Here is a 17,169-nt window from a genome sequence, read left to right as displayed (position 1 = left end):
AGGTTGCTTATGTGTTCCTTACTGCAAACACTTTGTCAGAACATTTTGGGTCATAATTGTCTGTTTGTTTATGTTCTGGTACAAAGATGTTAGCTTTCATAACATGAAATTCAGTGTTATCAATTCAAAGTTTCATAATTCAAATTACCGTAACCATTAACAGACATAAAAGGTTCCATGCACACTAGGATGACTGAGCGCATGTACTTATAGGAAAGATTTGTTTGTGTGAGGATGTAATTTTGGACAATCGATAAAAATGAACAATATATGGTCACACTATACAACAGCAAAATGATCATTCCTTGTCGTATTGGAAACCCAACTGGAATAGATCATGTGATCACCATCTGTCTCTGACTTTTATTAACCTATTAACTCCAATGGTTGTCCTTTGCCACTCCATTACAACTCAACAGAGACAATAGAGCCATAACAATTTATTATGGACATCTGCCCTTGCATTTATTATTATGCATCCTGAGCAAATTATTTTCTCATCAAATAAAGGCCAGGCCCAACGCCTTAAGTTATTTGTGACCTTTCCAAACAGTCAAAATTTCAACTTAAAAACAGCTTTCGTGTACTGTGCATCCTGCATGTTTTACTTGACAGGTTCCAATTTTTTTTTTTTTTTTTTTTTTAATCTTGTGGAACAGCGTTGCCAAATTGAGATTACAAATAGATTAAAAAGAAGAGACTGTTTTTTGTGACAGTTTGAAAGATTACAACTAGCTGCAATGATGCACTATGGGAAATGTGGGGTTTATATATGCGTTTTTAAAGCTTTAGTCCTAACATTTGAATGATGTAATAAGTTTTTTTTAACTTCAGGTAACTTCAACAACTTTAACCATTCAATGTGATCTGACAATATTGAGCTGGTCCTTTTATGTCAAGTGGATTCTTAGGATAAATTTGGCCACATTATAATGCTGGAATGAATTTGTGACATTATGGGCTCAGGGTAACCACATGTCTGTAGGATTCTTAAATTCACAATAGAAAAATACAAGCTCATTCATTGAAATGCATTTATTTTTCAAAATTTGAAAATACTTCAATGTCATCTATACATAAAAGGTGTAAGAAAGGTTCCAGGACTGGTCTCACAAAGGATCAATTTCAAACAAGAGTTTTACCCTTCAATATGGGCCAGACGATTCTCCAGGATGTCTACGAAGAGATCCTGTGACGTTTGCTTCGATCAGTGCACGATAAGTGGCAAGAGTTGTGGCAGGGCACTGCCCTGAGCATCTGACATTTCCTGGTCGAGAAAAGAACATCGTCATACTTCAGCGAACTCCCTACTCACCTGAACTGCCTCTGTGTCATTTTTCCCCAAGCTCAAGGAGTTATCAAGGGGACCTGTTTTGAAGATGTTGATAACATCTAGATAGATGGCTGTGACGACAGAGCTGCGGAGGATCCTGGAAGAATCCTTCCAGTAGTGCATGGTGTGGCAGAGACAGTTTAGAAAATCCTGGAACGTTTCGGACACACTTTGTACACACATGCAAATGGAATTTGAGTGCACAATAAGAAAATGAGATTTTTTGTAAAAAAATGAAAAATAAAACGCACCAAATAAATACAGCCAAAGAATTAGATATCTCAATACATTCCTGCATCGCAAACATGACAGCCACATGTGCCGTGGAAAGAATGAAACACAACACGCGCGTTTTTAAAAATCATTTCGGAATATAAGGGCCGAGTGATTTTCAAAGTGTGCTACGATCGAGTACAACTAGTGACATGCAGGCTCCCGCTAAAGGTATGCGAAAGAATCAGTTAATTAAGTGTTCAAACTGCATCGTGTTAAAGAGACAAAAATCCTTTCTTTTTTTTATCCAGTAGAGTTACACGCGTTAAGTACAGTTCAGTTGTATTTAACTTTTAAGTACAATATCTTTTGCCGAACTATTTCTTTTTAAACACTTACCCCGCCCAAACTGTGCTTAATGTTACAGTGGCTTATAATGACATTAAATAGAACTTTTAGGAATACAATCTCTGCCCTGTTTGAGCACTTGGGCCTTGCACGCTACTGTACATGGAGAGCAAAGTATTTTTGAGAAACACTGTACTAGCCTATCCAGAACGGGTCTACGGTCCACTTTGGGATCTCGACCCACCAGTTAAAAATCACCTCAGAGTAAGAATGAAGCTAATCCTACATTGTGAACAAGGCGTGTGTTGTAACAGAAGGCACAGGCCTGAAGTATGAAAAGAAAAGTGGGTTATTTTCCGCGTTTCTCCTCATTTCTCTTTCCGTGTGTGGCTCACGCGCCTTATATGGCCAAGGAACGGGTCGCGCGGACAAGGGCGGAAACGCGGCGCGGTGACAGCTGGGTAACTTCATCCAGGAAATAAAAAAAAAAAAAAAGACCCAAGCTTGGTCTGCTTCGCTCAGGCTACACAACCCGGCGTCCAAATCAACGACCGAGTCACCGCTTTACCCGTTTTAGTAGGTAAGCTCACAATTATTGCACTCGTGGTGTCGTTTCGGTTGTATTTTTAAAGCGTTTTCTGCATCTACCGTAAAACACAACGGAGCGCCGCCTCATCATTCGGAAATCATTGCAGTCAGTGGGACGCTCGCTAAAACAACCGGTTAGCTCATGTTGCTAACATGACCACAGCACTCTTTTCGGACATGTATTTCAATTTAACTCAACCAGTTGCGTATTTTAGTTGAGCAAACAAAATGAAGTTTATTTTTTTGACACCGTACATATCACAAGCAAAAGACACATTGGCGTAATCGTGCTAACAGCGAGGGCGTGTTGGCGTCGAGAACCAGGAAATGCCGAAATCAGGCGAAAGCTACAAAGACGGAACGAATAACTAGCCAGACGCATAATGGAGGCGTTTTACGGTACCGAATTTGCAAGTGAGCCTGGACTGTTTTTCAAACGCCGGTTACTGGTTTGCGGTGGGCCAGTGCAACATTTCCTATCGCAAAAGGACCTTTTCCGTATCGACAGTCACTTACATTTTGTTGGGTCGTTCACAGTTAAATGTTCGGTGAGTCATTGTACTTTACGAAGAGGTTCTTGTAGCCTTGGAGAGGTAACGTTTGCGAGGTGTGCCTGAACTTGCCAGAGACGCCGAGTCCGCAAACCCACTGGCAGCCGGCCACTTTTGCGAGCCGTGATGTCCCGTCGCCCACCATCATTTCTCGCATTAAAAGTGGTTCGTTGAATGGTTTAGTTTCCAAGAGGTGAGCCGTTGCCGGCACGTTCGGTATACCTCGACGTTATTCGTCTCATGCTTTCAACAAACACACGCGTTGCTATCAAATACATAAAATAAAATAAAATCTGACGTGCTGCTAACGTCGTGCACTTACTTGAAAGAGTTTTGAACGAGTTTGTTGTTCGTAAAGCAGACAAAGAACTCCGGCCCTGCTTGGAGCTGACCAAATTTTGGTACGTTTCCTTAGGAACATATTTCACCAGAGCAGTGCCAGTTCAGTGAGCGATAGCAGTTGGTAGTTATATCGGATTAGCCTTGTTGAAAACGTTACAGCAGCATATTGGCACTAGAAGTCAGGTGGTACTTTATAACATACCATCCCCCCAAAAATGCTGAAATTGTATTTTAATAAAGCTTCCATGTTCGTGCGAAGCATAGCCACTTTGAAAGGTGAGCTTAGATTTTTGTAAACTGGAATTTCCGATGGTAGCTGTAACGCACCACCTAACCTGAACGTCTCACTGCCCCTGAACCTCTCACAGGCTTTCTTCCCGCTGCATGGTGGTGCTCTTTGACAACAAACTTCTCCCACAGATGTACGTAGGTCTCCAATGTACTAGAAGACTATCTAGGTGTGAATGTTTCATAGATTTGTGACAGGATGCTAATTTCGCTTGGAGTAAATCAGACCATTGGACAGTGTACAAAAATCAGAGTAATCTTAGTAGTGGCAAAACCTGGACAAGTTTGTTTGTGTGAATCATTGCAAAACACTTAAAATGAAATTTATTGTACAGTGTCTCCTTAAGATATGAATGAGCCATTTAAAAAAAAAAAAAAAAAAATCATTTTGTTGCTTTGATTTGCAAGCAAAATTTGAGATTAGACATACAGGCAGGTGGCAGCGAACTCAACTCACTTCACAACAAGCAGTAGTTTGTTACATGGTGAAACAATTCTTCGAAAAAAAATAGGCTTGAACCTGTTTATTGCCACTCCCAGTTGAAGCTTGCTGTCAAACTAAATGTAACAAAGAGAATTACACGTTGGGTATTTAAAACCCACATGGTTTTGCCTTGAGTTAGGAAAGTCTGTTGAGCCTAATGCTAACAAACAATGCAAAACACAATAGGTGGGCTGACGAATAGCATCGGTGTTGCTGCATTATAACCCTTTAAGCAATGGATATTGAAGACAGACGGTGAGGCGACATAACATAACTGCTCACATACATATATTCTTTATCTGCTGAAAATACAATTAGTGAGGCATGACTGTCTCCATTTATATCAGTCAATTATTCTGCCCTCAGGTAGCCAAGGCAATAATAACAGAAGGAGCATCACAATGGCTATAGAATTGAAGCAAAAATGGGGATTTTAATTTTTTCTTACATTCTATACAATTGTCTTTACTGTGTGTTTTTATAAAGTACAGTGCAACATTATAGTGCTTTTTTCATATTAAACATTTTTTTGGGGAGGGTGGAACAGATTAATGGCATTTTAATTAATTTATATGGGGAAAGATGATTTAAGATAAGTGATTTGTGTGATGAGCGTGGTCACTGAACAAATTAAACTTGTATCTCAAGTTATCACTGTATGTTGGTTGAGGGACCACTTCCTTCAGTGACTGCTGCTTACACCAGAAAATGTAAAAGTTCAACTTCCTTCAGGTGCGCAAATGCTTTTATTGGCACTACAAGGCAATTAGGTCATGGGTGTTAGTGGTGATTGCCCTTCCTTAATCTAATTATATCTGCAAGCCTGGCTCAGAAATGAATTTGCTGCTCCTTCTCAATAAGTGGTGCTGTAAAAGGGGTGAAGGTGAGGTGTTGTGAAATGATTCCAGCCCTTTTTTCTCTCAATTCTCCACATTTACTCTAGTTCTAATTTGTCCTCACCCATATGTCCCAAAAGATGATATTCTTTTTGAAAGAGAGAGGTGCTGCAGCACGTTTAAATTGTTGATGACATTACCATGTCATCTGGTCAGGTGGAGGCACCTGAGACTGTTGTCAGGTTCCAGTAGTCTTGCGTAATCTTTCTCACTGGCTGTCAGTACATAACAAACTGGTTGAGCATGCTTTCATAATTAAAGCCAACAAGAATAAATCACAATCCCTGTACAGATGTCTTGGTGCCTTTCAAACCAAGAGTGTGGTAGCTACATAACTTTTTGCAAGTCCTGACCTGCTTCCCATTTCTTACATTCTTCAGTTTTCTTACCTGAGCATGCAAAGGTTGAAGTATTTCAGAGACAACTCATCTTGCAGATAACCTTTACCAAGAATATAATAACATGGAATGCAGGGTTTACTGAACTGGAGTCATAAATGTTGACAGGACATAAAGCCAAGCTAACCATGCACACGCATTCTAATCATGTCTGTTAGCAGATGCAGTAATTGGCTTCACTTTTTTTTAAGCGGTCAATCATTCTTTCATTCATTATCCGTACCGCTTATCCTCACTAGGGTCGCGGGTGTGCTGGAGCCTATCTCAGCTGAATCTGGGCGAGAGGCGGGCTACACTCTGAACTGGTCGCCAGACAATCACAGGGCACATATAAACAAACAACCTTTCAGACTCACATTCACCCCTAAGGGCAATTGAGATTCTTCAATTAACCTACCATGCATGTTTTTTCGGATGTGGGAGGAAACCAGAGCACCCGGAGAAAACTCATGCAGACACGGGGAGTCCATGCAAACTCCACACAGGCGAGGCCGGGATTTGCAGCTGAGTGTGAAGCGGCTGGGATGAGAATCAGCACGTCCAAATCTGAGACCATGGTCTTCAGTTGGAAAAGGGTGGCATACCCTCTCTAGGTCGGGGATGAGAATCAGCACGTCCAAATCTGAGACCATGGTCTTCAGTCGGAAAAGGGTGGCATGCCCTCTCTAGGTCGGGGATGAGATCCTGCCCCAAGTGGAGGAGTTCAAGTATCTTGGGGTCTTGTTCACAAGTGAGGGAATAATGGAACGGGAGATCGACAGGCGGATCGGTGCAGCGTCTGCAGTTATGCAGACTTTGTATTGGTCCGTTGTGGTAGAAGGAGCTAAAGCGAAGCTCTCGATTTACCGGTCGATCTACGTTCCTACCCTAACCCATGGTCTAGAGCTGTGGGTTGTGACCGAAACAACAAGATCCTGGATACAAGCGGCCAAAATGAGTTTCCTCTGCAGGTTGTCTGGGCTCTCCCTTAGAGATAGGGTGAGAAGCTCTGTCATCCGGGAGGATCTCAGAGTAGAGCTGCTGCTCCTCCACATCGAGAGGACCCAGATGAGGTGGCTGAGGCATGTGATTCGGACGCCTCCCTGGTGAGGTGTTCCGGGCACGTCCCACCGGGAGGAGACCCCGGGGACGACCCAGGACACGCTGGAGAGACTACGTCTTTCAGCTGGCCTAAGAAAGCCTTGGGATCCCCCCAGAAGAGCTGGATGAAGTGGCTGGGGAGAGTGAAGTCTGCGTGTCTCTGCTAAAGCTACTGTCCCCGTGACCCGACCTCGGATAAGCGGTAGAGAATGGATGGACTGATAATGCTATTGGAACATAAATCCAGATGTTTGTCCTTACAGAATCTCATCCAATGTAAGACCTGCCCATGTTGGTTTATGTTATTGTTTACATGTGGTTTAGAAGATGCTGCTATTCATAATCTCTGGACTGAGGAATTCACTAGGAGCCTCTTGTGCGCTCTCTCTTTTAAAATGTTTTTTTTTTTAAGTCTTTCTTCGTCCCCCTACCAATGGGGGTGTTGAAAAGATCCAGGCTAGGTTATAAGCATAACAGCATAACTCCATATTGCCGTCACCTCGTCCTGATTTAGGAGACTTTCCTAATCGCTTCTAATCCCACAGGTATGGCCGAGCTGGCGAATCTGGTGACGCGGCTGGAGTTGGCCGTAGGCCGTCTGGAGGCAATGTCGGGTCCCGGTGGCAGCAACGAAGGAGCTGCTAGTGGAGGTAATATTAAGAGACTTAGAACCCATATTATGAGTAAGATTTAGTTTTCTGGAGGAAAAAAAAACAGCACAGCAGAATACTTGAATGGTATGGTACATACTGCTTTGCTAAATGTGAACAGAGTGGTAGGGTTACTTCTGTTTTTTAAAGAAATGATAAAGCTTCAGCTTTGTAGTTACATCCTGCATCTAGGTGTAGTGAGAAAATTAATTCTGTAGAGAACAGACCTCAACAGCAGTTTGAACAATTGTAATAATGTACGTCTCACTTGTTTAAAAAAATAAATAATCGTATTCCTTGCGATACTGCTTCACTCCAGTGCTGTAGGCGGCACCACTTCTGCACTTTTGTGTAATCAAGTTAACTACCATAAAATGTCAAAATTGGACCCTTTTCTCATGCTTGGTGGCGGCGATGTAATGGTTAATAACGTCGCAGTGTTTCGACTTGGATTGTGTTCTTTTATTTATTATTTTATTTTTGGTGGGGTGGGGGGGCAATGACTATCAGTCGGGGCGTTGGGTGGGGCTTGGGGCTGAGGTGGCTGTGGGGGGGCATTGGGACTGGGACTCTTTCACTGGCGGTGGGGCCACTCACTTATTGCGACAAATAACTCATGAATATGGGAATTGTTTGGGTATCACCTCACTCACGCTCTCGTCATAGAGACTTATAATTTACATTGTCACTCCCACCACACTTCAGTTGTATAGCTGGGTTCACGACACTTGTCCTGCATGCTTCTTCTCCTGTCCTTGTCCTGTCCTTCCCTCATGGGGTGTAGCACTGCAGTCCCATACAACACTCATATCTGTTTCATTGTAGATATGTAATGATTTACTTTTCTCATCCTAATTTTTACAATTAGTGCTTTGTCTTTTGTCTTTGTTTCTCTCTCCCCCCCCTGGAAACTTTGTTCTGTTCGACTGATCGACTCTGATTCTCAATAAACATCAATTATAATACTAAGAAACCACAGCGACAGCTTAAAAACTCCTGTGACACAGTAAAACTGTTCTGGCATAAAAGGGATACAGATCCTCCATTCTGCTTGACCTAACAGCAGAACAGGACCAAAAATAAAATATCCAATTGTCAAATTGTTTTGTAGTGTTCTGAGATCTTTTTTTTGTTTTTTGTTACAGCTGTGTCTGCATTCGTTGAGGCCTTTGATGAGATAATCAGCGGTCCTGTGACTCAATATTACACCCTCAGCCAGCAGATAGGGGGCGATGTCCTGAAACATGTATGTAACTGTTCATACTTAAATCCCAATGTTCCATATACCCAACTACACACCTTCCATCATTCACTGTAATTTTACTGCCAGTTTACTTGACAAATGTTAATGTGATAGCATTGAAATGCCTGTCTAAGAAAGTGTTGTAATTACTTCTGCCTTGGAGTTAACGTTCTCATCCATTCTTGTCCTCCTCGCAGGCAGAAATGATGAAACAGGCATTCTCCAGTCAGCGACACGTCATTGTAACATCCTCTTCTGCCCAGAAGCCCTCTGATGTATGCCATTCATGTTTTAATTTGCCACAAGTTGAAAAAACACAAACTTTGATCACTTTCCAGTGTCACGATGGTAAAGGTGTCACTTGTGCCTTATCCTTCAAATTAAAACCATTCTGTTGTCTATTTAGGTACTGAACATATGGTCACCTGATTTATAAAAAATAAAAAAAAACCAGCCCATTTCATGCCATTTTTCTGTTTGTCAAGACCGTTTTGAACACCCTCCTGCAACCGATGTCCCAAGTCATCCAGCAGGTGCAGGCATTCCGCGAGCAAAACCGCACATCCACACATTTCAACCACCTCTCAGCCATTAGCGAGAGCGTACCTGCCCTTGGATGGGTCGCCGTGGTGAGCGTTTCTGGTTGTGTGACTTTGTTAGTGTGGTTATCTTAAAATATATCTGGGGTTATTGACAAGGTTCTTTCTGTCCTAGGCCCCAAAGCCAGGCCCATATGTTAAAGAGATGCAGGACGCCGCCATGTTCTACACCAACCGTGTGCTCAAGGAGTACAAGGAAAAGTAACAAAAAAAACAAATCGTTTTTGTTCTCCTAACCACTGACTCTAATTTTGCTAAGATGATTTTCAAGTTACCACATAATGTTTCATACATTTGGTAATATCTGTTAAGTAAAACAAGTAAGGACCATATTTCCTTTCCTTCCTCTGGGCTCTTTTTAAGGCAAGAGTTACTGAATCAGCGTAAACTCGAGCAGACGTGTTGGACTTCCTGTTTCAAAAGCTGACTTGTATGTTTTACAAGTTAAAGAAAAATGGAAAACTTGACACTTAAATGTCCACTGATGTCATACTGATCAGGATTTGAAAGAAGATTAAATGGGCTATGATAACACGACTGCATGTTTTGTCAACATGCTTCCTGAGTGATCAGATCATAAGTGAATATAAATGTTTTCATCCCAACACTGTGTTCACATCACTCAGGAGAAAATCTGTAGCTTCCTAACTGTAATGGGTGAAATGCAGTGATTCTTACCATACTTCTTGTCACGTTCAAAGGGACAAGACACACATGGACTGGGTGCGGTCCTATTTGGTAATCTGGACCGAGCTGCAGAATTACATAAAGCAATACCACACCACCGGTCTGTCCTGGAGCAAGACTGTAAGTACCCGGCATCTGAAACGCAACAGTTATTGCCCCAACGGGTTTGTTTTGAGTGAAATTGTTGCTAAAGCAGAGTATTCTTTCAATGGGCTCGTGCCAAAACAACGATTTACTCTCCAGGGCCCAGTGGCTTCAGCTTCTACAGCCTCTGCGGCCCCCCCAAGCGCACCTGGCGGTTGCCCTCCCCCGCCCCCTCCAGGGCCGCCGCCTCCTCCCATGAACCTTAGTGGCAGCTCTGGACATGGTGACAGCGATGCCCTCAATCGGAATGCCTTGTTTGAGTCCATCAACAAGGGGGCCGACATCACTAATTGTAAGTCTGCAAAGTGACCAGCGCGCATGACAATAGCTTATCCGTCAGGACTTGGGCTTTAAAACTATAGAATTACATTGAGTTCCACTACTGGCAAATTAAATCTCTAGTTGTTGCTAGTATGCATTCTGACTAATGTTGGGGTGCGCTTGAGCGAGTGAGGTGATTGCATAGTCTGTTAGCAGGCATCACAAGACGATTACGAACATTTCAACATGTCATCTGCTCGGTTAGTTTTAGTTAAGGTTGAAGTTTAGTTTTGAGTGGCTTTCTAATACTCATACTCATGATCCCTCAAGGGGTAAGTTAAATTTTACACCGTGCTGTACACTACTAAAAAATTAGGGATATTCAGCGTCTGGCTGAAATTTCAGAATGAACCCAAAATGCGCTCTAACTTTTACAGGTAAATTGAATTTGGCCTTCTCTAAACCTGTGAAGGGACAAGTCCAACTGGTCACGGTTGCAGTACTTTCAAAACTTGCTGTTCTCTTAGAAGGAGCTGGATGGCAAAATTCACAACAGTAATTTAATCCATGAATAGACCAATGAATTGACAAATTCACCTTGGATTAGGCAAAATTCAAACCATGGGTTTAATCCATGAAATGACCAATAAATTAACAAATTCATTTGACATTTTTTTGGGGAAATTAAAGCACTTTAAAAGTCAGTCATGAACTGATTTTGTTCTACGTTGAAGGTTTCCACTGTAAAATATTGCCAATATGTGTTTGGTTTTCCAGCCCTCAAGCATGTTGGTGAAGATGAAAAGACCCACAAGAATCCCAGCCTCAGAGCTCAAAGTGCTCCTATGCGTGCCGGACCAAAGCCCTTCACTTCCTCCCGAGCCACTGCATGTGCCACCCCGACACGCGCAGCTCCTCCCGTTTTGGAGCTGGAAGGCAAGAAGTGGAAAGTGGTATGTTACTCGGCCCTCCACATAGTTGGCTGCAAGACCTACACAAAGCTTCAACCCATTTGAGTGTTATGTGCGGACCGGTCCTGATTCTGTGTGCGCACTCTGCAGGAGAACCAAGAAGGTGCACAGGACCTGGTGATCAGTGACACTGAGCTCAAACAAGTGGTTTATGCTTACAAGTGTAACAGCAGCACTCTGCAGGTCAAAGGCAAACTCAACTCCATCACTATCGGTAAGAATCAGTGTTTGTTTTACACTCCAGTGGAATGATCATGTGGGGGCAATTTCTGAACTACAGTGGTACCTTGATTTACGAGTGGCCCATTATGAGCTGTCAATTTTGTTTTTGCTTTTGTGTTGCGAGACACAATTTGAGTTATTAGCATACTTGGTTCCCCCCCCAGCGCTGCCAAATGTTACGGAACGTCCGTATTTTATTACGGAACTCACTGAATGTTATGGCCGTAACACTGATCGTTCCAGATATTTGAGAGAGGGAAAAAAAACCGGCGCATCCACCTTGAACACCTGCTTGGTCCACGCTATTTTATTACTGCTCCCCCCTCCTCCTCTCTCTACTTCATGTGCCAACGCGTTGTAAGTCACTGAACAGTGCCTTCATGGTAGTGAATAAGTTTCACTTCTTTCGATGTGCGTCTTACAAAAGTGTCACAAAGGGAAGACGAGGAGTGGCTAGGTGAAGACAATGTCAAAGCCATGCTAATTGTTAAGCAATTGTTACAAGCAGTCGCAAAACATCACAATAAGTGATTTGGTGAAACAATACACTTGTCACATAGGTCTAGCTGGAACTGCCTTTTCGTGGAGAGTAACCAACTTTGAACAACAAAATAACAGGCCAACTAATACGTGTTTTAAGCTATAAATATAAAATACATGTTTACACAGGACTAAACTCATTAAAGTCAAGGCACCACTGTTTTTGACTTAACAAATGGGACCCATGTGTTGCTTTGATTTCCCCATTAGATAACTGTAAGAAAATGGGCCTGGTGTTTGATGATGTCGTTGGCATTGTTGACATCATAAACTGCAGGGATGTCAAAGTCCAGGTGTGTACAACATGCAATGTCTTAGCGAAGCATTTGATCAAATTAGATTTTAATCTGCATAAACTACGTCACAGACTCATTAGAAATGAGAAACCGGGCTTTCAAATTCAGGTTATAGGTCGGGTTCCCACCATCTCCATCAACAAGACCGATGGCTGCCACGTGTTCCTGAGCAAAGACTCTCTGAACTGTGAGATCATCAGCGCCAAGAGCTCAGAGATGAACATCCTGGTGCCCCGCAAGGATTGCGAATTTGTGAGTATCCCATCTGGAGTTTAACACCAAATGCTAATTTGTTGGAACGTGCAGAGCAATTCTTGGATCAGTGCCGTTTGAAGATATGCAATGACTTGTCGTTGCCTTCCACAGTCGGAGTTGCCGGTTCCTGAGCAGTTCAAGACTGTCTGGGATGGCGAAAAGCTCGTTACCACATCAACAGAGATTGCAGGATAGAGGTGCAGCATGCAGTGCGGCTGCCTTTTTTCGACGCCTCACACGCCCCTCTCCCCCATTTCGCCAAGCCCACCTGACTGATGACCCGCACTCACCAGCTAACCCACACGCTGTAGAGTTGAGTTGAACGTCATGCGTTTTCTCACACCCCTTCTCCCTGGCCAATCACAGCTTTAGCTGTTTCTTCCCATAGCCAATGAGGACTGCTCACTTTTATCTGAAACATTCCTCCAGCCAATCAGCAGGGAGTACTTTGCCAATAGCATCTGTATATCATTGAGCCGGATAATGTTGTACTAAATTAGCCATCATAGTTAAGTGAATAGTCTCTGCAGCCACAATTATCAAGATGCTTCATGCGCTAATGATCTCGTAATGGCTCGGATGGCTTCCCCCACCCCCAGGTTATGGTGTGGGTGTGGTAGGTTTCTATTTCTTAATATGCAATTCAGTGAAGCACTTAACAAATCTTTTCCATGGCCTCCACATTGCACATTGAAAATAACAGTTGTTGTGTATATTAAAAAAAACATTCAACATATAGATTAGGAGTAAAATCAGGTTGAGTATGTGCTGACATCTAATTTTATGCACGTTTTCATCTGTGATCTGTCTTGGATCATTTCAATACAACTAGATCACAATCATGTGTCCTTGTGTACACATTCCCAAGTATTAGACATTCCATGGGGGAAAAAAAAAAAAAAAAGTTGCAATGTGTAATTGAACCTGACTAGTTGTGGTGGGCTCCTGCTGTTGATTTCTAAATGGAAAAGTGGCCGCCAAAAAGTAATGACATGTGGCCTCTAAAATAATACATACACTGTACACCTGTGTAGATGTTAATATTGGCTCCACCAACAACTTGACTTGCTCCAAGACCATGTTGGCATCATTTGGTTCCTCAGTGCTTTGAGGCTGTGGATTGTCTTTCTTTGACCTTTTTTGTGGGGAGGGAGTTGGGTCCACAATCAGATTTCTGCTCATTAGTACTGGAGACTTCATTAAAATGTTGCAATAATGTTCTTGTTTTTATTTAGACGTGTATGCATGGAAATGAACTTTAATAGCAACTATTTATTCTAAAAAAAAAAAAAAAGTTCACATTCAAAAAAACAATTTTCACCTAATTATAATCTTTTACAAAGGAAGTAATAACAACCGATCAAGTAAGAAGTAATAAGAGCAGTAGACATAAATTAGCTTTACCATTAACCTCAACTCCTCAGCATGCTACAGATTAGTGCAATGGGAGGGGAATGCTGTGCTTTCTACAGCCCCATGTCGAAGTAGTTAGGATGACCCTCACCCACAGTTTGTTTTCTTAGCGTAAGTAGGGAAGCAGGTTTGCATTCAACCATTCTCTGGTAAACTGAAGGTGGTCTCCTTCTGGCGCAAGAAAGACCGGCAGGAATTTGTGGTCTTAGCGTAAGTAGGGCAGCAGGTTTGCATTAAACCATTCTCGGGTAAACTGAAGGTGGTCTCCTTCTGTGGTAAGAAAGACCAGCTTTCCTGCCTTGTCCATGACAGCCAGGCCCAGGCGATCCTACATTAGGACCAAAAAACAATAGTCATTCTATCTGTAAAAACTGTTCAGTTTCACACATTAGAGGAACTCTCATACCTCTTTGTAGAGAACACTCTCCTGTAGAGTTTCAGTCTCTTTGGCTTGACCCGTTTTCAGGAAGCCAAACCACTATGAAGAAGAAATAGTTCAGGATTGTTAGAACAAAACTAAACGACATTGACTGCACATCAAAAGTGAATTGGTTGGTACTTTACCTCAGAATCAACAGGATCCACCACAGAATCTTGTAGAAACTTAACCATGACAAATTTGTCCAGCATCTGAAGATTTTTCTTATAAGTCTCGTTTACGACCTTTGGAGTAGGATTGGAGTCAAACGCATATTTCAAAACCTTTGCTCTATTTACCGTATTTCACAACCTACATGCAATACATACTGACCCTCTCCTGGTTGATATCAGCCAGGAAGCGACTGTGCTTCTTGTAAAGGTCATCATTTAAAGGGTCATGCCAGTACTGGGCCTGCACCAGGCTGTAAAAAAAAAAAAAGGCAACAGGTCAAGCTGCTGAGCATGTGGATGTGAGCGGGTCAAATTGAAGTCAAAATGGGGAACTAAGACATCTTACTGGCATGTGGATGTGAGCGGGTCAAATTGAAGTCAAAATGGGGAACTAAGACATCTTACTGTTTTTGAACCAGGTCACTGTAGGCTTCAGTGTTGAGGGCCTTTCGGATCATGTCACAGAGGTGGGATGCCTCTCCGGGACACCTTGGCAGCCCGTACACACCTAAGGATCGTGCATTATTTTGTGAACATTATTCAATCTAGCTGTGGTGGATTTTCAAACCTTGGTGCTGGCCACCGACAGAGATGAGCGTCTTCATTGGTGGAGAAGGACATCGCTGTGCCACAGCTCTCCTGCGAAGAGATGAAGTGGTTTGTAATGTCAAATGCAAACTCTGTGTGTGTATAAAGTGTCAAAATAAAGTAGTTGCATACAGAAATTGCGCCCCCTGCGAGAATCCCATAGCATTGTATCCTCCCTTTAACTGGGGATCCTGAGCCAGCTGACTGCACACCATGGACACCTGTTCATTCACATCCATGAAGAATCCACTTTCTGTGTCCTGCCCACAGAAAGGCATGAAAATGTTGAGGAATGAGGGGAAATAGACATTCAGAGGATCTTGCAAGCAAATCAATACTGAAACTTGCATTATAAAGGAGACATCGAAAATGGACTTACATTGTTTGTATAAAATTGGATGAAGTCTGTGAAGTGCCTGCCTAGCCAATGTGTGAAATTAAACAACCAAGTAAATGTTTTAGTTAGCTTTTAATTTCTGACATTAAATTTGCGCAAGTGTGACATGGACATCAATAATACCACCAAAAAGTCACTTGATTGTTGCTCAAAATAGTTGCTAAAGAGGTCGGAAAGGGAGTAATTTTTTGGATGTAGCATACTTGCATTGCCGATAAAGGAATTATTAATGCAAGTCAGTTCAATGTGGTTTGACACTTCAAACCTGAGCAAAATGTTATGCAAAAATGTGTTTTTCATTCACCAACCTTTATTTAATACTAAAACACAAACAGGCCTACTGGTTGATTTTCCACTCTGTACTGTTTACTTCATTCACTAGGCTTGATTATTTATTCAATTGTTTCCCTAATCGAAATTTGACTTTGGCACACAAGTTAGTTGGTGTCATTATTTCATCAGCATCTATACCATTTTTGGACTACTTTCAAAGGTTCGGATGTTGAGAATGGTACCTGCACAAAATTCTTGCCAATCATCAATGAAAGAACATAAATGCCTGGAATATCCTGCTGGATCATTTTCTTTATCGCCCCCAAGCTGAGCGGGTTGCAGCAACTGTCACCTGGTCACATGAGGAGTTACTTTAAAATGAAGTGCAGAACTGCAGATAATTAACATATGTATACAATGCTTTCAATCTACATTGCATTATGAGATTATTGAGATGCAGTGCAATTGGTACAACTCTTGTTAGGGCCCATTACATTATACAGGATAGTTTTTACTTTGTTACATGAGAGGTATGTAAGAGTCAAAGAGTACTGACAGTACATAAAAAAAAAAAAAAAACTTCCAATATCTACTCCCCATTTTGTAATAACTTCCAAAGAACTGTCTTTACTTAGGCACACTATTGCATTTTGTTGTTGTTGACACATCGATTTAGCTATACATCCAACTCATCAAACTACATGAATGCAAAGTTCAAGTACTGTACTCACCCATCCCATGCCACATAACCAGAGGTACTGTCCCATTGGTGGAGTCTTGAGCCGGCCTGCTTGCAACCAGCACCACCGGAGCCACCAGGAGCAACCACTGGACAACCACTGTCATCCTGGAACCTTGACTCATAAATGCATGAATTACATCGTCAGTGATTGCCATCCACTATTAACCGATCTCACATACTTGGTTTAAAAATGATGTATTTACAACAAATATTGTATCTATGCCTGCGACGTATAGTGACAGGCCTTCCAATAGATGGCAGAAGGTGTTTTCCACATGTGGCCATTCACACAACCGCACTACCCTTGTGTTCAACTGAGTACAAGGCACTGTGTTCACAGTGCCTTGTACTTATTTGCTATTCGCACATTATATTACACAAGCTAGCGAACTGAGCAAGAAGCGCGGTTTTTTTGTGTACAAATATAAAGCCAACAGTTATCATGAGTGCAACACGATAGAATACAGGTTAACACTGCAGCTAAAAAAGACGTTTGTAACCATTACTCACCGTTGTTGAAGTCTTCCGGTATCTGACACAATCACATGACAGCGGGTGGGCAGACCAGCCAATCAGAAGGAAGCGGAGGGACCCGTAGGAAAAGTGCCACTGGTTTTGTACCCCCGAACTTTAGACCATATTGATCAGACTTTTTATGATATAATGACACTTTAATGCATCGGTACATTTTTTTTTACTTGCACAACACGACGATATGATTCGGTTTAATGTGAAGTTTACACGTTTTTCACCGGACATAGTGTAGCCTGCTAAGT

The 17,169-nt window shown here is 42.2% G+C and overlaps 2 protein-coding genes across 3 annotated transcripts; one reads left to right on the top strand and one right to left on the bottom strand.

Moving 5' to 3' along the window:
• The first annotated feature begins 2,317 nt into the window (after positions 1–2,317).
• On the top strand, positions 2,318–13,605 carry LOC133471461 (adenylyl cyclase-associated protein 1-like). 2 transcript variants are annotated; one of them, XM_061761020.1, is made up of 13 exons: positions 2,318–2,474; positions 7,067–7,171; positions 8,317–8,417; positions 8,612–8,689; positions 8,900–9,043; positions 9,129–9,214; positions 9,715–9,820; positions 9,944–10,136; positions 10,883–11,058; positions 11,167–11,290; positions 12,049–12,131; positions 12,243–12,386; positions 12,501–13,605. In XM_061761020.1, exons 2-13 carry the CDS (start codon positions 7,069–7,071, stop codon positions 12,582–12,584), a joined length of 1,422 nt encoding a protein of 473 aa, XP_061617004.1. In that variant the 5' UTR covers positions 2,318–2,474; positions 7,067–7,068; the 3' UTR covers positions 12,585–13,605. The 2 variants fall into 2 exon arrangements, with proteins under 2 accessions (XP_061617004.1, XP_061617006.1); XM_061761022.1 differs by having other exon boundaries at positions 2,322–2,470.
• Positions 13,589–17,042, bottom strand: ppt1 (palmitoyl-protein thioesterase 1 (ceroid-lipofuscinosis, neuronal 1, infantile)). The gene is made up of 10 exons (XM_061761024.1): positions 16,904–17,042; positions 16,383–16,505; positions 15,894–16,003; positions 15,114–15,241; positions 14,962–15,032; positions 14,799–14,901; positions 14,554–14,644; positions 14,367–14,465; positions 14,209–14,280; positions 13,589–14,130 (listed from the first exon to the last, which is right to left on the bottom strand). Exons 2-10 carry the CDS (start codon positions 16,495–16,497, stop codon positions 14,008–14,010), a joined length of 912 nt encoding a protein of 303 aa, XP_061617008.1. The 5' UTR covers positions 16,498–16,505; positions 16,904–17,042; the 3' UTR covers positions 13,589–14,007.
• Positions 17,043–17,169: the final 127 nt, after the last annotated feature.

This window comes from Phyllopteryx taeniolatus, chromosome 21 (assembly GCF_024500385.1).
Source record: "Phyllopteryx taeniolatus isolate TA_2022b chromosome 21, UOR_Ptae_1.2, whole genome shotgun sequence".
NCBI classification, from domain to species: Eukaryota; Metazoa; Chordata; class Actinopteri; order Syngnathiformes; family Syngnathidae; genus Phyllopteryx; species Phyllopteryx taeniolatus.
The sequence above is the reverse complement of the archived record's forward strand: the minus strand, read 5'-3'. Positions and strand labels throughout refer to the sequence as shown.

Excerpts from the sequence above, each read along its gene's own strand:
- LOC133471461 (XM_061761020.1), top strand. The coding sequence starts at position 7,069 with ATGGCCGAGCTGGCGAATCTGGTGACGCGGCTGGAGTTGGCCGTAGGC. Across the intron at positions 11,059-11,166 it reads AAGGCAAGAAGTGGAAAGTG|GAGAACCAAGAAGGTGCACA; the intron begins GTATGTTACTCG and ends CGCACTCTGCAG. Across the intron at positions 12,132-12,242 it reads GCAGGGATGTCAAAGTCCAG|GTTATAGGTCGGGTTCCCAC; the intron begins GTGTGTACAACA and ends TTTCAAATTCAG.
- ppt1 (XM_061761024.1), bottom strand. The coding sequence starts at position 16,497 with ATGACAGTGGTTGTCCAGTGGTTGCTCCTGGTGGCTCCGGTGGTGCTG. Across the intron at positions 15,033-15,113 it reads TCGCAGGGGGCGCAATTTCT|GAGAGCTGTGGCACAGCGAT; the intron begins GTATGCAACTAC and ends ATCTCTTCGCAG. Across the intron at positions 14,281-14,366 it reads TGGATCCTGTTGATTCTGAG|TGGTTTGGCTTCCTGAAAAC; the intron begins GTAAAGTACCAA and ends TCTTCTTCATAG.